Source organism: Pseudopodoces humilis, chromosome 3 (genome assembly GCF_049639895.1).
Source record: "Pseudopodoces humilis isolate 2021_Gansu_Grassland_sample_001 chromosome 3, ASM4963989v1, whole genome shotgun sequence".
In the NCBI taxonomy this organism is placed as follows: Eukaryota; Metazoa; Chordata; class Aves; order Passeriformes; family Paridae; genus Pseudopodoces; species Pseudopodoces humilis.
In genome coordinates, this window is record NC_142202.1 from 59,148,596 (window position 1) to 59,170,158 (window position 21,563).

The following is a 21,563-nucleotide window of genomic DNA, read 5'->3' on the forward strand; positions in this document are numbered from 1 at the left end:
TGCACTGATGTCAAAATCTGGATTCATGGAGGTCATTCCAAGGATTAAAAAATTATTATATTAAAAGGGTAAATAAAAGGTGATTAATTTACATTTCACAGGTGAGAGCAGAATTCTTGTTGCCTTCTATTAGAAAGATGATGTAGATATTAGCTATCTACTTTACAAAGAGTTTATATAAGACTTTGCATTAATTATTAATATAAAATCAATGTTCAATATTCATAAATTTCCTGCATGGAAGCTAAATTCCATAAGAGAAAAGCCAGAAGGCAACTAACTCAAAGCATGCCACAGAGTACAGCGTACACTAGAAATAAGACAAACCTTTTTATGCCTCTCAGAAATCTTGCTGCCTACAAATGGACAGGACACACAGCTCTTGCTGGGCTGCTCTCTAGCAAGAACATCTCAATGCCAGAATACACCAGCAGGGATAAACCAGGTATTCAGTCACTACCCATGATCGGGCCAAATCTTCATCATTATTTGACTCATTAAAGAACAGTAGAGAAGCGCACACTTGAAAAACTGGATGTTACCCAGAGGGATCTGGCTAAGTTTAAGTGGGCTCAAGGGACTCTCATGTGGTTTAACAATTCCAAGTGCAGGATGCTATATCTGGCTCAAGAAAGAGCATCGGTCTGTTTGAGCAAGTCCAGATCAAGCCACCAAGTCGATTCAAGGGAGGGAGAACCTCTCCTATGAGAAGAAAAAAGCTGAGAGAACTGGGATTTTTCAGCCTGGAGAAGACACATCTTAGGGATAACCTAATTTTGGCCTTCCAGTACCTCAAGGGAGTTCAAGAAAGGAAGAAGAGGAGAGACCTCTTACAAGGGTACGTAGTGACAGGACAGGGCAAAATGGCTTCAATCTGAAAGAGTAGGTTTAGATCAAATATTAGGAAAAAATTCTTCCCTGTGAGGGTGATGAGGCACTGGAACAGCTTGCCCAGAAAAGCCGTGGATATCTCATCTGTGATAGTGTTCAAGGGCAGGTTGGATAGAGCTTAGAGTAACCTGGTGTAGTGGAAGGTGTCCCTACCCATGGCAGGGGGGTTGGAACTAGCCAATCTTTAACATAGACCATTCTATGATTCTACAACTTTTTAATCAGTACTTGAACCATGTAAAGCAATGGTGCGAGGGGGAAATGGACAAGCCAATATTTAGTAATGGAAGTAAGAGTTTTTTAAAAAGAAAAACACTTGCTGAATAAGAAAAACACTCATTGGGCTTGCTTAGGTGACTGCCTTCCTCTAGAAGAGCAGTGAAATTGAATTCTGTTTGGAGAAGATGGTAACCTGATGTCTCCCTGTGCTCCTGCCAGCAGCATTGCTTGTAGGCTAAGATTTGACTGATCTAGACTGTTTTCTTCATATGTTTGATATGTTTGGCCTCCTAATGATGCAAAAAAAAATCTGGTGAAGTTGCCAAAGTCTCTTAATGTGACTTTTGGGAATTGCACAGCCCTGCCCACAAAGTGCCTCTTCTACTAAGAATGTTTTATTACATGAGTATTGTTCTTGGGATTATAAATAGCAGCAAGCTGAAAAAGGTAGGTTTTGTCACAGTATTTGTAGATCAAGTGTGCAGCTCTGTAAAACTGTTTGGATGATTTATTTTAATGGAAATTGGAAAGTAATAGGAGTGCTATTCCTGTACTTCTGCTAGTCTAAACGTTACCATCACAATGGGGTGAGCAGTGCTGCTGAGAGTGGTATATTGCTGGAAGACAGGATAACATCACTCCCAGGTTTTGGTAGGAAGTCACAAGGAGTTGGGATATACAGGCTTCAGGGCTGCAGAGAAGCAGCAGATTGACCCTTGAGCTCTGCAGAGACAAAATCATATAGTCCCATAAGGAGATTTCAATAATTCAATATTGTTTCCATTTCAACTCAGCCTCCAAAATGCCAATTTTCTCTGCATAGGCAAAGTAAGGAGCAATCTCAGGAGCAATCTGGTGCTAGCTCTAGAGCCATGGAATAGGGATGGCCTGGCCACTGGCTCTGCCAGCATGGGACTCCCATGCTGGGCTGGGTGGAACTGTCCACCCTCCATGCAGCTCACCAGAAATAGCACAGCTGCCTCCCATGAGTGTTACCATTTCTACCAGACTGTATATAATAAAACTCTGGCTTGTCTTGCCTGAGATACTGCAGTGTGTCCAAGGCACTAGGTGGTCCCACTACTTTGGCTTTTGGCTAAGTGACCGGGAAGATCCCAGCCAAGCACAAGTTTGTGTGTTGGAGTTTTCTTTCAGTGCCTGTTTGCTGTGAGAGGAGCAGGGAGCTGGACATGCAGGGGGCAGAGGTTGTGCAGCTGTTCCTCTGACAGCCTCTACAGTGTACACCTATATCCAGCTTTGCTTCCCCCATGGCATCTGCATCCAGGCTAGTTGGGAAACCCTATTTCTGTCAGCTGTGCTGTGCAGCACAGCATGCTGTGCAGGGTAGGCCATCATACCTCCCTGTACTACACATCCCACACTGTGTACAGGCTCCTAAAATGTCATCAGCACCACCCTTACCAAACTGAGGTGCACTGGAGTACTTCACAGTGAGCATTTTGCACTCTTATGTATAAATGCTCATACAATACATGCTCTGGGAAACACTAGTTGAACTTCAGTGACCGCCATTGTGCTTTAAAGGCAGCAATTTTGTACTAGTTGTGTAATGCAATCGTTCTTTTGAGGAGTGAGTTTGTCATCTCCATGTGAAACTTGATCTAGGGGTTTCTGTCATCTAAGAATATAAGGCACAGTCTTATTAGAAAATTAAGAAAAAAACCTGAATTTAAGAAACAGTCTTCACTCCTTCATCATCCTTACCCTCAGAAAATATAAATGTGTACTTTTGGAACTGTCCTAAGGATCCCTCCTTTAGCACACAATTTAACAAAGGCTGAGTGCCCCCAGTTAGGTGCTGAGGTCACACCTTTGGCCTTGACAAGGCCTATCACATACCTGCAATTTCTCCTTAAATTAATCCATATCCACTTGCAGCTGTTAACAATTTTGTAGAAGAGAATCTAAACACTCAGCAACTCACAATTTTCTGTTTTGTCAGTCATCTGAGTCTGTACCTTTGAAGTTACTGCTATAATTGGAAGAAAGGTCACACTAATCTATTCCTTCTAAAGATTGCTTTCATTTCACTAGTATCTAATTATATTTTTTTCTCTCATTTCTTATGATGCCTTAGGTAAAAGTAGTTTTTGCTGTTTATCCTTTCATGAGCATTTTCTTTTCTAGAAGTTGTTTTGTAGTTTCATATATCCCTCACATCACAGTGGGTGGCTGTATTCTGGAAACCCCAGTGACACTTGTGAAATATTGTCATGCAAAAGCCAAAAAAAAAAAAAAAAAAAAGCGTTACATTAATTTCCTTTACATACTGGTTTGATTGTTTTTTTACTGAATTAAAATGCAATTTTGGTTGAGTACCAGGCTCTTTCTCTTGCATTTAAATGTGAAGAAAACACATTTCACACAGCATAACTTCCTTTCAAAACCTATTTCATATAGCTCGGAGCTTTCAAGGGCCAATATGACTCCTTATGGGCCCTAACCTTCCTGTTTTGGGTGCCATGCTATTTTTTGTCTCCATCCAGATTTGCAGCGAGAGGGGAACATTCCTCCAAAAGCATCTCTCTGCTCGTTGCTCTCGCCCCCGCCATGGCTGTGGTGCTGAGAGCAGGGGAAAGGAAGGCAGCTTCTGCTGCGGGAGTGTTGGGGACCGCATGGCAGAGCTGCCCGAGTGGCGGTGCCGCCGGGCACGGGGGTGTCAGGGGACGCGAGTGCGGTTTCGAGATGTGCTTTTGTAGCCGTCTCAGTGCAAACCTCTCGGGGGGGGTCTTCATTCTTCATTTACAACGCAAAAAGAGCTCTCCCGACGGGGGATCACCTGCTCAGCTCCATCCGTCCGCCGCACCGTGCGCTCGCACTAAGCGGGGAGGCGGCCGAAAGTGGGGAAGCACTCGTTTGCCTCCGGGCTTCCTCCCGTGGAATTCTTCCACCAGAGTTAAGAGTTGCTGGGGGGCCGGGGAGGTCTCCCGTCCACCTCCTTCCCTCCGCTTCCCCTGTCGGGAGAAGGATTTGGGGTCGCTAACGCAAACTCCGACCATCTCAGCGAGCAGTCCCCGCGGCGAGCCCACGGCAGGTGCTCCCGGCGCGGCGGGGTCAGGCCCGGCCCCGACGGGCGGCCGGGGGAGCCGGGGGCGGCCGCCAGCGCCGGGCCGGGGCGGGAGCGAACAAAGCGCTGCCGAGGGCGCGCTGCCCCGACGGGGCCGGCGCGGTGCCGCCCGCAGCGGGGGCGGGGTGACCGGGGCACCCGGCCCCCCTTCCCCACACAGACACACACAGGCCCAGACACACGGACACAGACGCGCACCCCCGCGCCCGCACACCGCGCCCGGGCACACGCCGAGACGCACCGGTGGCCGCTGGTGCGCGGCGAGAGGATGCGGCGGCTGCGCCCCTGGGCGCTGGTGCTGGGCGGGCTCCTGTGTGCCTGGGCCGGGGCCGGGGCCGGGGCCGGGGCCGGGGCCGGGCCGGCGCTGCGGAGCTACCCGCACAGCGCGGTGCTGGACGGCGCGGGCGCCTACCGCCTGCGCTGGGGCCGCCGCGGCAGCGCCCTCGCCCTCCGCCTGGAGGTGCGCACCCGCGGCTACGTGGGCTTCGGGCTCTCGGCCAGCGGCGGCATGGCCTCAGCAGACATCGTGGTGGGAGGTGTGGAGAGGGGCCAGCCCTACCTGCAGGTAAGGCCCTGCTCCTTCCCCTCGACCGCCGACCCGGGTCCTCTTTGTCCGCCCACCTTCCCCCCGCTGTCCCTCTCTCGGGACGCCCTTCTTTCCCTGCCCCGCGTTTCTTCTGCAGACTTCTTGCTCGGCATCCCTGTATCTCTTTACTTTTTCCTTCCACTCTTCGGGTTATCCCTATTCTTCTGCGTTCCCTTCTTCTGGGGGAGATACTTCTTTTCGATCCGCTTCCTGCCGACCTTCCCTCTAAACTTCTATATGGATTTCGTTAAAGGTGTCAGTTTTTTTTCCTCCTTATGCACAAGATATAACAGCCCTATTCTCTCTCCTTTGGGCACTCTGTGCTACCTGCCCGCTGAGCCTAGACCCGCGGAGGAGAGGGGTGGGAGGGCAGAGTCTCCCCCAGGAAGGTGTGGCACCTTTCCCCTCACCCTGCCAGAGCTTGGCAGTCCTGGTGCCGCCTGAACTTGCTCTTTCTAATCCCACTGGCATGAGGACAACATCCCGCCAGCTTCTAAACCTGTTGACGTCCCCTTCTGCTGACGCACAGCTAGTGCTGCTCCTGTTCTTGGTGTTCCTCCTCTCCTCACCTGGAAGTGTTTTGACCCAGATGTTGGAAAGGACTTGCAGAATAACTACTGGGAGGACTCCTGGTAGTGTCCTTGGTTTGAGGTAAAGCAACCTCAGAGGTGCCCAACTCTACTGGTATAATTTTCTTGGGATGTTTCTGTAGTAGTCTTGATATAGTCAAGGCTACGTCTGGGAACGGGAGTGTGGAACAGAGGCCTTGCTGGTGCTTACAGCGAGTCATCCACTCCAAGAGGCACTGGTGGCTGGTGGAGCAGGGGCCATGAGAGGGGAGGGGACCCACACCTGTGGTCCCCTCTCGTCAGCCTGGGATCCAGCCGGCAGGAGGTGCTGTGGGGTTGGGGGAGCAAGGACAGCTTGTCCCACGGATGACTGAAAGGGGAATCAGGCTGGGAACGACATCTTGTCACCCCCAGCTGCTTGAATAATAACTCAGAGATGCAGTTCAAGAGCAGAGTGGTTGTTAAGAGTATGCTCTAGGAGAAGGCATCTGTCTTCCCTTCATTATGTTAGAGCTAGTTGATCTTTGAAGCTGCTGCTTAAATTTTAAGAGGTTTTTCCTTAAGAAGTTAATTTTCTATTAGCAATTCACCATAAGAAAACAAAATGCATGATATTATCTCCCTACTATTTGTCAAGGTTTTATAAAATCAAAACTTTTCCAGAAGAATCGAGCTTTTAGTATAAATATTTTCCTTTTTAAAATTTCTTATACTTTTTCTTTCCCCCATTAGTTTGCTGTATGAAGTTTAGGCAAATATTTCTCTTCCTTAAGTTCAGACCAGTGATTTTCAGACTATTGCTTTCTCCATATTTCAAAATGAAGATATTTTTCCTTGAAGCATAAATAAAAGAATAATAATAGTAAAAAAGCCCCACTCTAGTCTGCTCATTGAGCATTTCATTCACTCACAGAATGAAAGGCTTTCTGAAGGGCTCTGCAATTTTGAAGATGCACCTATTAACCATTAAAAGAAACCCAGTTTTTTTCCTGGTTAGTTCATAGATCCTGGTAGGGTAAAGCAAGTCCTTTAGAAAGGCATCCAAGCCTAGTGTAAAGACATCCAGTGGTGGAGGATCTATCATTAACCTTGATAGTTTGTGGCACTAACAAGTCTCTGCTGTTCCTGATTGCCAGGATTAGTTTGTCATGGTATAGCTTTCAGCTATGTGTTTTCTACTATATTAAAAACTCTACTCCCCCTGCATACCGCCTTCATAAAGTTATTTATACACTGCAATCAAGTCACTCCTCAATTTTCTTTTTTGTTAAATAAATAGATTCAGTTCTTTAGCATCACAGGACATTTCCCCCAGCACTCAAAGCACTCTTGTGGCTCTTTTCAGCACCCTTCACAGGTTTTCAACATCCTTAAAAATGGCCCCATACTAAGTCTGTTCTTCCACAGGTTTTATCCATCAGTATTCTGTTACAAATAGAGAAGGACTGCAGCAAATGCCTGCTGATACAAACCTACTGATATTTTTCCTGAAACACCAATTTAGCATATAATTTGTTATGCTAAGGGCTATGAGTTATTTTGTTGCACTTTTGAGTAGGTAAAACACAGAAGAAATACTTTCGTTGTGCTTGTGTGCCACTTGAGGCTTGCTCCATCCCCATTCCTTCTTCAGTTCTAGTTAGCATGGTTTCTTTCTAAGCTGAACTTAGGTTTTTAAAAAGTTGCTCAGTTAAAATTTTTCCATGCTTGCACCAGCAAGGAACAGCCAGAAACAAAGATGATAAACAAAATTTATTCCAGAGGCTTTTTCTGGTCAGGCAGCAGGGATCACTAGAAAATGAACAAATTGTTCTAGGATGTTGTTTCAATAATAATAATTTACTGGACAAACAAATACAGTTAATATTTTAAAAATACATTCTGTGTTAAGTGTATATCATCATAATTTAGATTATTTACTACTGAAAAAGATTTTTTCATAGATAGCACCCTTGAAAGTATGTGGTTTTATGCCTAGCTGCACTCCACTAAATATGTACACCCTATAATGAATGAACTTACTTTTCCTTTTGGTTTTAGAAAAATGTTTTTATTCCATGACCATCTGTTGGAAAATGCGCATCGTGGTCTAAACTCTTAGAGGGGTCATTTTTTGGTTTCTTTGAAAGTTTTGAGATGCTTGTTAGTGGCCTGATGTTCAGATGTTCTGAAACACCTTTATAGCCTTTCAAGTGGGCATTGAAATTGCTGATCCCTTGGGTCAATTTTGCCTTTTTCCTCCCCAAATTCTCTCTCCTTCTTTAAAAATAGAAAGTGTTCTCAGATGTAAGAGTTCTCTTCTGGGAATAAACATGTAAATATAGTTAGACTACAGCTGCCAGTTAGGGTAAAAGCACACACTCCTGTCTGTGGAAGATCCATGCATTGGGGTAGAGGAAAACTGCCAGATAGTTTTCAGAGAAAAGAGAGAAAATGTTTCCTCTGTCATTTATTCCTCATCCTCTCAGAGCAAGTAAATGCTATTCCCACCATCAGCAGGCAGTGCTTGCCTTGAAAAAACCTGGTGACTCAAAGTCCTGGATATTCAGGGTTGAGTTTTTCTTCCACAGTTTTCAGTGTATCCTGAACTTGGATGTAATGAGCTGTTTGTTTTGGTTTGCTTTACCATGTTTGAGCTGTATTTAATCTGAAAGTGTGTCTGACATAAGGAAAGGCTAAAACAATTTGGAAGTCTGTGGCTTAGTTTTGTCTAAATATATCAAGATGAAAAGTGTTATGATGTCATGAAAGAAGGAGAACAAGCTTTCATGGTGTACCAGAGTAGTTTTTTGAAGAGCGTTGGAATGATCATGGTCATTTATTGTCCTAACATGTCAGAAGTTTGATATTTGAAATGGGAACCTGAACATATTTTGGGAGGATGCAGAGGACGTAGCATGGATATGTGTATACATGCAGGCATGACTTAGTGCTTTGTCGTGAGGGAAACACCTCCACCGAGCAGAAGGAGAAAAAGGAGATCAGTGAACAGACTATTCTCACACACTACTGAGAGCCTGTGCTGTCAGAGTAGCATATTGTGTGGTGTTTGTCTGAGCATGTTTGAGAACAAGAAGGTACCAATGGGGGTCGGTATTGGAAGGCTGGGAGCTGCCTTTGTTTCTGTAGGGAGGAGTTGGACTTAGGAGAGTTCATACTTAGCAAAATGTTACCTTGAAATATTTCCATGGTCATTTGCAGCATGTGTTACTCTTCATACAAGACCTTGGGGCAGCCTTAGATTTTGCATCTATTTTTTTTCATTCTTTTTTTTTTTTCTTTTTCTCTTTTTTTTTTTTTTTTTTTCCCTAATGCATCTCTTTTGTGCTCATGAATTGACACAGCATGCATTTTCTTGCTAGACCCATGCCTTTTCCTTGGTCTCCACCCCTGTCTGGAATTGTGCATCCCCACCCACAGCACGTAGCTGCTGAGAGCCCCATTTTGGGGAGAGTAATCCTCCTTGATGAATGCCTATTTTGTGCAAGTTATACAAGAGGGTTGCATTGTTAGAATCTTCTGTTGAACTTGCACAAAAATAGTCCCTACTCAGGGTGAATAGGGACTGTGTGTCACTGAAAAGTACTTTATTATTCATTAGAGCCTTGCTTGTTAACTGTCACCCAAACTAAAGAATATCTGTTATCAAATGTATCCCATAGAGTTAGCTTAATTGCTCACAGGGAAGTACTTGGAGGAAATTTTAAAGGACAGAAAACAGTGAGCATTTTCAGTACTTAACGATATGCCGCTTTTAAGTGCACTCATGCCAACAGCAACAAAAGAAGTGTTTAGAAAACAACTTGAAAGGCACCAATAGAGAGATGCGAAGCGAGTGCCACACTGACATATCTCAGTCGGTGTTTTGTTGGAGGTATTTCATGCCTTTGGGCATTGGGGCAGAATCTCCAGATGACTAATGTCTCCCTCTTGGCTTCAATGAGCGGCATAAAGAGACACTCCAGTGTACATCTCCACTGGCTGGGTGCTTTGTAGTTCCCTTTGAGAGGTACAATAGTTAGGACAAGGAAGCAACAGTTGGTGAACAAAAGATGAGAAGAATTCTGAAGCTTGTAATTTGCAGGCCTTCAGGGGACTGCTTTCAAGAATTTGGTTGGGATTGTTTTTCTTTTCTTTTTTCTTTCCCTTTTTTTTCCCTTTATTTTTTGTTCTCCTTTGGATTTTGGAAACACTAAGAAAATGAAATTTTCTCATATCTCTGCAAAAATATGGAATTTTAGCCACTGTGAGTGATGCAAAGGCTTAAAATAATGGGGGAATAATTTAATTCCCAATATAAACAAGTATCAGAGAAGCAGGAAAGGGAAGAAGGGAAATTTTCTGAGGCAGATCCAGAAATTTTGGTAACAAGTATCCCTAATTGTTGTGCTTGAAAATCCCCTAAATATTTCTAATCTTCCTCATAATTGAAGTAATTAAAGTAATTAAAGCCAGAAAACTTGTACTGGATAAATGTAGCCCCTGTGTAAGAAATGTTCCTTGTGATAAAGTGCAGTTCTAAGATTGTATCATGAAGTATCTCCTCAATGATTTTCTTTCCCTTAAAACACTTTGCTACATGTTTTGTCTAGTCTCTTTGTGTTAGGACAGCCTTTAATCTAGCTTTATATCTTCTGATATAACTGGAATATAAACTCCTAAATTAACATTTATTCTTGATGTAAAGACTTGTATAGAGCCTTGGGACTCCACCGCAATGTCAAATTATCCAGGTCGCTATGCAATGTCATATTTCAACCTGTAGCCACTAGTGCCTCTTACACCTTCTTGTGCTAAGTTAGACAGGACTCCACACTTCAGTGTTTTCATTTGTGTGCAGAGAAACTGATACATGTTTTAATTCTCAGGAATGTCACAGGAACAAAGGGATGCCACTGCCAGCTGTAGGCCACCCTGGGCAGCATTTGACTGGATATAAGAAATATACAGAAGTGCATTCAAGTGACCCAGTCTGAATGAGAAAAGGCATATTTTGAAGTAAATAATTGTTTCACATATAAAAAATACAAGCCCTCTTTTTTGTGAAGAAAATACATGAACATGTGCACACACATATGCAGGCATTATCCGTTTCTGTAAATACACAAGTGGAAATGTGCGTCTTTGTGTATATGTGTATGTCTGTATATAAATTACAGACACACACACAGTTATTTGTTAGAGATAAAAGTTTTCTGTCCTTGTCAGAGTTAGTAGTGCACCTGAAGTAAATAATCCACACTCTAGTGTATGTCAGCCAGTTTAATAGGAGTTGTAGCAGGAATTATGTACAGCTTCTCAAAACTGCCTGCGTGAGTGAGATCCAGGCTTCCTAGCAGGGACTGAATCACTTCATGCTATTCTGCTGTGTAGGTAAAAAAGCAAAACAAAAAAACCCAACCACCCCTCACCCCCCAAAACCCCACCCACCCAAACAACCAGAAGCAAACAAAAAAAAAATCCAGAACAAAAAAAAAAATGCAACACACCCCCATCCCCCCTCAAACTAGTAAATCGATTATAAACAGACTGCTCATGGGACAGTGGCTGTGAACTTACTGATCCTAGTTACTTTAGAAACTTAACTGCAACTACTTGATTGCTGTTGCTGTACTCTTTGTATGGTTATTTTTTCATTTGCAGCCAATCTCAAGATTGGTGCAGTCAACTGGAATGCTCTCAAGGTGTTCTTACACAGCACAGCAATGCTTTCAGGCTCCTGCTTCGTGTTAGATTGCTGTGAGTGGGCTCTGCTTTTCCCCAGCATAAGAGCATGCTAAGATCTTTGCCTGAAACTCAAGCTGAAATTTATTTGAGGTTGCAAAACAGTTTGGTTTGCTTATTTGTAAACTCATGCTCTGTTTGGTTCTTGCCAAATACAGTGTAAAACCAGCTTCTTTTAGGTGGTAACATCTAGTGTGTACTGGAACCTTGAGCAGCAGGATTCCATTTAAATTGAATGCAACAATAAAAAAAAGAGAAATGTTAACCACAATTATTTTTTTGGAAACCCAGAAAGGCATAACTTGGTGCTTATTTCAAACAAATGTTTTGTTCAGTTCTTTTCCTTACCGTAGCAGTCTATCCACCCTATTTATACTAAGATAAATCCTCTCCTGCACCAACTTTCATCTTTCATACAGCTTCATGATCCTTTTTGCCAAGCTTCTCTTTGGTCCTGGTCATTGGCATCAGCTTGGTAATTTGGGGATTGTCCTAGGGTGACTTTATGATGCTTATATCCCCAGTCATCTGTTCTGTTTGTGCTTGATATTCAGTTCTGCACCTTTAAAACTAGATCTGTGAGTGAAGCAGGGGAGAAGAAGAAGTGGATTGTCTGAGGTGGCTGTATTCAAAAATATAAGGATAAGAGCTCCTGGACTGTGCTGTCTGCAGCACGGACAGCGGGACAGAGCTCTCCTTCGCTGTTTGTTAGGTTTTAGCTAGCTGAGGCAGAGAATTTCCCCAGACTGTGGCTTTTCTTTTTATTGGAACTGATCAGCCTTGCTCTGGACTGAAAACCCAGAGCACTGGGAGCTCACATCTGTAGCCCACCAGGGCCTGAGAAGCTGAGAAGCATTCCAGTGCCAGAGGGAGTGATAAGAGGTTGGGCAAGCTGAGCTACATCCCATGACAAGGACTTTCTGAACTTGCCATCTCTTTAGAACAGCGACATTAAACACTTTATTGTTTAATATTATTCAATTTTTTTATGCTTGTGAATAATCTGTTAAATAAATAATTTTTCCCCACTTTTTTCCAAGGAAATCTTTTCCCAAACCAGTTGGGGGAGGGGCCACTTGAATCTGCTTTCTAGAGGAACCACTTTGGAAGTTTCCTCCCAAACTTGCCCTAAGCCAGGACAGGGATGTTTCAGCTCTGTGGGTTGGCTATAGAACATCAAGGAGGACAGGTTGAAACACAGCTTGTTTTTCTGTCATTTCCCATTCCTGACTTGTCCCTTTTTTCATTTTTACATGTTAGACTGCTGCTGGAACAGCAGTGATGGCCCAGTTAGCAAAGGGCAGCACACATAAATTGGGGTGACTGAGTTTCTCGCAAGCTGATCCCACAAGGCGATTGCTGGATGGGGCCACAATCTGAGAATTATTTTATGTTCCTTGAGGTTGAAAGGGGATATATATAATTTAGGACAGGAAATGGATATCATAAACAAAACAATCTTGTACATTGTAAAGATCTGGGGAGGGGGTCCCATAAACACCTGTTTTAGTCTGTGAGGACAGCTGGCAGGGCTTTTGGGGTCAGGCTTCCCTCTGCAGCTGTGCTTGCATTCTCAAAGGAGAAACCAGCATCTTTTCACATCCTTAAGAAATTACTCTCCCTGACTTTTGTGGAACAGAAATCAGAAACCATATATACCACAAAATATTTTTTTTAAGAAGGAGAGAGGCTAATGGGATCTGAAAAACAGTATAACATGATCTGCCTCACATCTGGAAAAGAGCATAAAACATCTTGTAATGTCAGGAAAATTTTTCATTTTCCATTTGTTGTTTCAACTTTTAGGTAATGTGAGGAAGGAGATACTTAATTATTTGATGGACTGCACAACTTAGTCCAGAGTTCAATATGCAATTTTATGCAATATTATCAAAGGGAGTACAAAATGTAAATGTTTCACATGTACTTAATTTACATAAGTAAATCCTGAAATAGACATCTTTATTATCATGTAGCATGACCAATAACACTTCTGAAGCTTTTTTAAATATTTAGTCTTTAAATAAACAAAGATATTAATGCTAGAAAAATATAGTCACTTCACCCTTCTCTTTCACTAATTCTTATACTTTGGTAAAGCTGTGTCATGGAGTTACTTTACCTTTAAGAAAGTTTAAGTTGCTGGGAACTGTCTGGAGTCTTTTCTCCTGACCAATTATCGGTCATTGCTGAGAACTGACAGCAGTTTAGGCCATTGAAAAGTGGGATCAACTTGTGAACCCTACCTTAAAGTGTAAAACCAGAGCTCTCTTGGCTCTCTTTGTTTCCTGGCTGGGAAGGGCGGCAGAGCCCCAGGCCTCCCGCTCCCTGCCCAGGCCATGCGGCCGGGCGGGGACTGGGCTGGGCCCAGCTTCTCCCGGCCGGGGGATGCGGGCCCTGCGGAAGGTTTTCTCCGGGCTCTGGCCGGGCTGGGCCGAGCCGATCTCTGGCTCGGCTGCAGGTTTTTTGCTGTAACTAAATTCACTAGAAACTGCTGAGTGAAGAAGGAGAGAGGCTCTGGACCTGCAGCGGGCTGGGCGCGGCGCCTACACTCTCCAGAGCAGCCATGAGGAACTTTCCATCGCAGACGGCTCCAGCTCCTGCACAAGCCGAGGCCACAGAACTACCTACAACAGCCTGGGCAAGATTTTAACTCTTTCATTTCCCAGATGAGACTTGCGGATTAATCTTTTTATCCAGAGAGAGAAAAAGAGAGTGATCAACATGAAAAGAGACTTTATAAACTACCAGTGACAGGAAAGAAAAGAAGCTTCAGAAAAGGTAGAGAATTAAGAAGATGCTTTAATTAAGCTGAAATATCTTTCTGTTAAAACTATGGAAATGGACAATAAGGTCTTGAAAACACTCCTTTAATTCATGACAGTATATAGGGAGGAATAGAGTGTTCAAAGTGTAAATTTTGAGTAAAAAGTAGAGTAATTATGGTACAGTGAAGTGCTGGAAGATTTGAAGCCTTGAGAGGCAATGAGAAAACTGTTTTCTAGTGAAGCTCACAGAAACAGATGAAGAAGACTTTTTGCCTTTGAATAACTTATCCTTAAAAATCCCATCCCTAGACTCATGGCCCATACACACTTGAGAGTGATGTGAAAATGGGAGGAGTGGGCTCTAATAACAGCAGCTCTGGGCAGCTAACATTAGGGCAATAGAAAACTATAACAAAAATAGTTTTTCTTGTGAGAAACTCCATAAATTAACAGGAAGAAACTTCTGTTTCTCTACAAAGACTGGTGAAAAGACTGTAGCAAGAATTGGGACTGTTTTAACCATCAAAGTTTCAAAGTTTTTGTCTCTTTTGTCATGTGAACAAGGGAATAGTGGGTAGACAGGGGATGAAAAGGTTTTTCTGGAAGTTTATTCTGGTGTTCTTATTGTAGTTTGTCAATAAACTTTCTTTTTTTTCCCTTTTAAGTTTTATGCCTGTTTTGCTCTTGTTCTAATCCATATCTCACAGCAAGAAATAAGTAATTTTCTTAGTTATTGGTTTAAAACCACGACAAGCTGATATGTAATTTGAAAAATTTCTCTTCATTAAACATACCTATTTTTTGTGTATAAGAAACTGGAGAATCTGGGTGCAAGTACTGAATCAGTACATAAATCCGTATTGTGGATTTATCCACACAAGTGAGCATTTCAGAAATCCAGCTTTCAGGACTTGACGATTATTGTAGATCTGTTGGGACTTGTCTTAGTTTGAAAGACAGGTGTCTGCTAAGGCAGGAGCCTCCCTCCAAATTATTATAATTTTGAAATTAAGGGACTCTTGGACAAAGATGTGTGGATAGGAACAACAGTTCTTTACTGGTGTGTACAATAAAGCAGACAGCAGCAGCTCTGGCACTCACACCATACAGAGCAGGCCCCAGTGACCCCTCTGGGCCGCTCTCGCTGCAGTTCCGGGCATGGCCGCCAGGGGGAGCTCGTGGCTCCGGGCGGGGTGGGGATTCCTCCAGGCCGGCAGGGGGCGCTGTGGCGCGGGCTGGGCCCACACGCGGTAATGGCGGCTTGGCCCAGACAGGAAGGGATGGGGGAGAGGCTTTGCTGCACAAAATCCCCTGGGACAGCTGGTCCTGGTGTTCCAGCAGCACTTATGGAAATGGCAAGATGTCTCAGCAGGCAGGGGGTGTGGGGCTACAGTGCAGCAAAAGCTCGGAGCAGCACCAAAGAAGCAGCGGGGGAGGGGTAGTGGCAGCCCGGCTCCCAGCAGGGCAGGGAAAGGCGAGCGCAGGATTCCTGGGCACAGGGGCAGATGGTGATATGTCCCTCTTTTAGAGAGGTGGGTGTTAATAAGGTCCCAGTTGAGTGGCTGCTCTCACGAGCAGAGGCTCACCCCACAGCAGGAGAAGCAGGACCGGGCTGGGATCTGGCAGCAGAAGCAAATTCCCTTCTCCAAGCATCATCTCGGACCGTCCTCCTCTGAAGCCAACAGAGAAACCGCAGCTGCCCCAGCCCCATCCTTTACCTGCCCAATCCTGGGGTATCTCTGCCTTTAGAGAGAAACTCCCCAGTAAGAGAAGTGCAACTACATGCCCTCCTCCCCTGAGCTTGGCCACCAGTTGTGCTTTCTTAAGTTCCCAGTTGTTAATGTTTCCTAGCAACTTAAGGGGAAAAATTCTATGGTTAAAAAGGAACAGAAGGAAAGAAACGTAATTCCCAACAGGACTCCATGAAATTCAGGGGACTTGTATCAGTATAGTCTACCCTACAAAAGACACAGGTTTTCTAGCTAACTGTGTGGAGTGGCAAAACCAGATTTGTGTAAAAAAAGATTGTACCATGTTAGAGCCTTTCCCTGCTTGTTGGGAAGAATAAACTGTTCCAGTACGAAGCTCATTTTAGAACGATCTGTGATAGATATCAAAGCACTGTGATGCTGTGGATTAAAACATCCCACTTTTTTCTTTGCAGAATTAAATAAGTGAAACTTGTGAATTTGGATGGGCTCTTTGTTACAGTAGTGTGGACCTGAAAGAGTTTCAAATTAAATTTATGTTTCCTTAGTTTAGCTGAAGCCCAAATTCCCACCTTACCCTCTCTGGCCTCTGTGATAGATCCATCCACTGCCCTGTCACTTTACAAAGACCTTCAGAGATGCATAGCCTTCTCCTTTGACTAGAAAAAAGAGTGGAGTGTAGGCAGTCCAAATGTGATGGTTTTGATTGAATTTGCACAAGGACTTTTGGCAGCAGGACTTTATTTTTATTTTTCTATTCTGAAAGGAAGCATAGAATATGTATAAAGTACAGACACGTATCTACATAGATAGATCTAATTTTTTTTTACTTTTCCAGATTGCAGATTTTTCCAGATTGAAAAAGATGAAAAAGATCACAGGTTGTCACTGTCAAAATTTTTAAAAACCTTTTGTTCATTCTCTTTTGTACACAAACACATCTTAAAGGGTTTTAAGCATTGATGAGTAAATTGGGCAAGTCTACATAGTTTGACTTAAAATCTTCTGTGTAAACAGAGAGAGATTCATGTAGTTCCTGGACAATGTGGCATTATTTTGCTTTAAAAGTGGAAAACAAACTGTTTTCATGTGAGAAGCTGAGCAATCAAATTTTGAGTTGTTCAGGGTTTTTTGTTTTTGCTGGTTGGTTGCTGTTGTTTTTTGTTTTGGGCATTTGTGGTCTTTTTTGTTTTTTGGGTTTTTTTGTGTGACGTTATTTGATTTTATTTTTATGATGAACATCCAGATCATTTTCAACAAAGGAAGTGAAAAGAGCATTAGGTACATCCAGCCACAAAATAATTTCAGGTGAAATCACTGAAGGTAGCAAGGTTCTGTTCATTTTTAACAGCAGGGGTGGGCAGTCAGTGCCTGAGCAGCAGCAGTGTGGGTGCCCAATACAGCTCTCATCTCATGGGGAGCAGCCTGTCCTCTCTGGGGGCCTGGCCTTTGGGGCCACCTTCCCCAAAGCATTTGCCAGCAGCCACAATTGAGTCCCTTGTGGTGAGCCAGAGATGTGACCTGTCTTTGACTGTCCTCCAGGTGAGTGGGATAGTTATGCTGCCACGTTATCAAGGCATATCTGAGCTTATACCTTAATTACAGAACAACTTTGTGTTATTTTTGCATTCTTGCCTCAGTCTCGTGGAAATCAGGACTATATCACAAGGGGTTTTTTTCTTCTAGTTAGAGCTGTGTCCTCTATGCTTGTGATGAAATGGTGAAGCTCACCACAAAACATTTGAGTATGCATGCCTTTTCTTCACGTTTCTCAGCTTTCCTTCACACTGGTTTCAGGCAGAGATTTTGAGTCTGTTCACATGAGCAAAAACTGCTCTTGAATTTGTATTCCTCAATATTTCAAAGTGTGGGTGCTTTCAGTAAGAATGTCTTCCTCCAATTTAAGGTAACATTTAAGCGCTTCAATAAAAACTGATGTTCACAAGGTTACATTTCTTGTCTTGACAAACACTAACTTAAAGATGGAAGCAGAGATTCCACAGAAGAGCGTTTTCGAAGCAGGAATGGTATTGTGTATAGGCAACACACTGCCTCTTTCCAAGTTCTGATGCAGGGCTAAAGTGGAGTGTTTTGATCCCATCTATCTTCAGAGAACCGTCGCAAAACAAGTCTTATTATTTCTGTCTGGAAAACAGCAAATCCAAGTTATTTCTCTAAACAAATACAACTCATCAGTTCACTTTATTTCAGGTCCCTTATTTCAGGCCTTTGTTTTGCTCTTCTTAGTGATTATTTTTCCATTTGCCTATTCTCTCATGTATGTACTTAATCATTTGTCATTGTAAGAGGTGGTGACAGGAAAAGAAGAACTCTCTGGTGTCTTGCCCACACACAGATTTCTAGGGTGGAATTGAGTTTAAGATTACAGCTCCTGAGTGACCCTTTACTGAATTAATGAAATTTCATTTATTTTTTACTGGTATCAAAATACTTGGGCATAGCTTTTTACTGTTTTTCAGATTGGTTACCTCAACCTTAGTGAAAGGGGAAAGCTAGAAATCTCCCCAAAAGTGAACAGAGGTCCAAACAGCTACAAAAAATGCCTGCTGGGACCAGACAGTGCTGCATTATTTTGCAAAGACACCACACAATTAATGGTGTCTGCCAGTAGCCTGTTTGGCATGACAAATACATTGGTTAGTTAAAAGACCCTTCCCCACCCCAAACCAGGCAGAAACAGCCCAAAACTCAAAGGAGGGTGACCAGAGGAGGTTCATCTGAGGCAGTGAGCGGCCAGCCCTTCCTAGGTGGCCAGGGTGGGAGGGGAGGGAGTGATGGGTCCCAGCTGCACAGGGCTGCAGGAATCCGGGGTGAGGAGGTTAATGACCTGATGTTGCTGCCATGCTACTCCTTTGTGCAGGGCCTCTGCAGAGCCCTGGATGGGAAGCATCTTTCTTACAAACAGCTCCCTTGCCTCTTCCAAAACCTCAACCTAATCCCAGCAGCTTTTGTATGAAATGAGCACTTTTCGTGCTAGTTAAGCCCTAGGGTTTCTGGTTCCAGTCAATGTTCATTCAAGAGGTTTGTTTTTTGTGGGAAAGAAAAAACCAGGAAAAGTTGTGGAAAAAGAACTGACACTATTGTTGGTGCAAATACTAAGTGAATTTCATTCTCTCTGTAATTTCTCCTGGAGTTCATGTTATCCCAGTTATGATAAATAAAGCTTTTTGGTTGCTGGATCCAACCTTTATTTCTGCAGTTACATACAGGCAGCATGTTGCTAAAATTACTTAAGACATTCTTTATGCTGTTTATCGAGGAGGATTGCTTTCTTGGAGATTTTGTATAAAAAATAGTTCAGTGTCACTTCAAATTTATTGTTTGATTCAAAACTGACATTGCAGAATTTTATATGTTTCGAAAAAGGCTTCAGTAGCAGACATGGAGTTTCATTTTTAATATTAGATTTTAATAATGGGCCACCTTTCTTTTATAACAGGATTATTTTACAGATGAAAATAGAGTACTGAAAAAGGACCCTCAACAGGATTACCATCTCGAATATGCCATGGAAAACAGTACACATACAATACTGGCTTTTAGCAGAGAGCTGCACACTTGCGACACAAATGACAAGAGCATAACGGTAAGAGTCTCTGACTATATGTAGACAGATGAAGTAATTAACACCAGATAAATGTATATGTAGTTATTAAGCTGGTAATTAAAATCTCTTTTTAGTAAAAGGACAGAATTAGAGAAATTCACTTTCCAAAATATCTGTTTGCTCAAATTAACCAGGTAAAATATTTGTGCTAGTTTTATTAAACTATTATGTTTAAATTTCAGCTTTCTTTGTTCTTCTACTTTAATACATTATGTTCTGTAATTTCTAACAAGTGTACATAGGACTGAAATAGATACCTCTGGGCCATCAAGTCCCATATGCAGTTGTTAAAACCATTCAAGTAAGGCCAAATTGAGAAATACTTTTAAGATTCTGCACTAACTTGTAATTGATCTTGGAAACAGATTTTTTAAAAAAATTGGAGAAGATACATTTAAAGGGTCTGTTTGTTTTATTTCTTTATTCAAAACTAAAAGTGAAAAAAATTTATGGTAAAACTTTACATGGTAAAATAATTTTCATGGTAAATTCTTCTGTTGCCCTAGGGATTGCTGTGCTATTTCCTAAGCATAATTTTAAATTACATGAAGCTGATGACTTCAGTATTGAAAATGACAGATAGGTTAGAGAGATTTGCAAGGCTTTCTATGCTTTGGCTTGTTTACTGCTTCTTTTGGAAGCATTACTATAGGAGTAAAACACTATATTAATAGTCTGTGCTTTTACAATATATGCAATTATAGCAACAAGAGAGGCTGAAAATGCAGGAAGCAAACTCCACCTGTATAAACCACCAGTTTTCCAGGCAGTCAGTGGATCTCTGGTTTGCACACCTGCTCCAAATTCTCAGTATAATTTAGCATTTTGAGACACTTCAGGATTTATTATAGCACTTTGTCTCAAGGGTTATTATTGTAATCTGAGAATGGTTTACAGAGAACTGATCTGTGGAGTGGCTGTAGATTGATTTTTAAGACGTAAATCTGTTCTGTAATTGAATGTTAATTTTCCATTGTATTGAAGGGCAGCAGTTCACTGAAGGTATTTACATCTTCACAGACCTGAGCCTGGAAAATGTTTGTCGGGGGGAAACATTCTGGTTGCTGATCAAATAAGTAACATCTCTAGAAAAATGTTTGTAATGTATTTAGTTGGTTACTTCTTTATGAGTCACTGCCATTTGAAGATATGATTTCAGTTCACAACATAAGTAAGGAATCTATCAGAGAACAATTTAATTTTTCTGTATTTCAAATTAAACTATTGAGTATAAACCATTATTTATTTCAAAGGTCAAGTTGTGCAGGAAGATGACTGCTCGTCTGGAATACATTGTCATTGTTTAAATACACTGATGTCACAGCTATTGTAGGAATTACAGGAACTGTGTAAGGAAGATGTTGCTCCTATCCCTTGTGGACATTTTGCTTTGTTTTTTCAGGAGAGCACAGTGCGGGTAATATGGGCCTATCACCACAAAGATATGGGAGAAGCAGGTAAAAATTACCATGGATCTAATCGTGGTACAAAGAGTCTGCGTTTGCTGAACCCTGAGAGAGAGGAAGTCTCATCTGCCTCTTTGCCATACTTTGACTTGACAAACAAAGACGTGAGTTACTCCGTGTTGTGGGTTTCTGTGGAGATGGGAGTAAGGTGGTCGCCAAAGCCTTGGACTTCTATAATGGGTAGTGTGACCTTTATGTATAGATAAAATATAGGGAAGAAATTCTTCACTATGAGGTTGATGAGGCATTGGAACACGCTGCCCAGAGAGGCTGTGGATGCCTCATCCATGGAAGTTTTCAAGGGATGGGGCTTTGAGCAACCTGGTCTAGTGGGAGGTGTCCATGCCCAAAGCAAGAGGATTGGAACTGGATGATTTCTAAGGTCCCTTCCAACCCAAACCATTCTGTGATTCTATACTACTGTGTTCTTGCCCTTTTTATTAAGACAGGTGCCTGTACCAGACAAGGACACAACATATTGGTGCCAAATGTTTAAGATTCCTGTACAGCATGAAAAGCATCACGTGACAAAGGTGAGTGATTCAGACTCAGAAAATTTAGAGGAATTTAGATAATAATTACACTTCAAATCAGTTCTTGCACTTTTGAAGTTTTTTTCACTGCTAACTGAAGGGAAACCAGGACCTCTTATCCGTATTCACAGATATGGATCAAGTGTTTGTGTATGTGTGTCCAGAACCTGGCTCAGGTGTGCCCTGACAACTGGGAGGCACAGTGACAGACCCTCTTTTTTGCAGATCTTTTCTCCTTCATCCTTTCTCCCTTAAGAAAATGAGATTGAAAATTATTTCTGTCTGTAAATATTTCTGGCAAGGAAATTGTCTAAAAGCATGTTACATCAAGTTTCTACTTTTATATAGGAATTTAATGAATTTCTTTCAACAAATAGTAATT

General features: G+C 42.5%; 1 protein-coding gene across 1 annotated transcript in view; it reads left to right on the forward strand.

Annotated features, from left to right (window-relative positions):
* Positions 1 to 4,466: 4,466 nt before the first annotated feature.
* Positions 4,467 to 21,563, forward strand: part of MOXD1 (monooxygenase DBH like 1) — a 51,457-nt gene continuing 34,360 nt past the window's right edge. Inside the window, exons 1-4 of the mRNA XM_005518636.3 lie at positions 4,467 to 4,763; positions 19,015 to 19,161; positions 20,585 to 20,752; positions 21,098 to 21,181. Of these exons, the coding sequence (XP_005518693.2) occupies positions 4,467 to 4,763; positions 19,015 to 19,161; positions 20,585 to 20,752; positions 21,098 to 21,181 (696 nt within the window). The remainder of the gene's footprint in view (positions 4,764 to 19,014; positions 19,162 to 20,584; positions 20,753 to 21,097; positions 21,182 to 21,563) is intronic.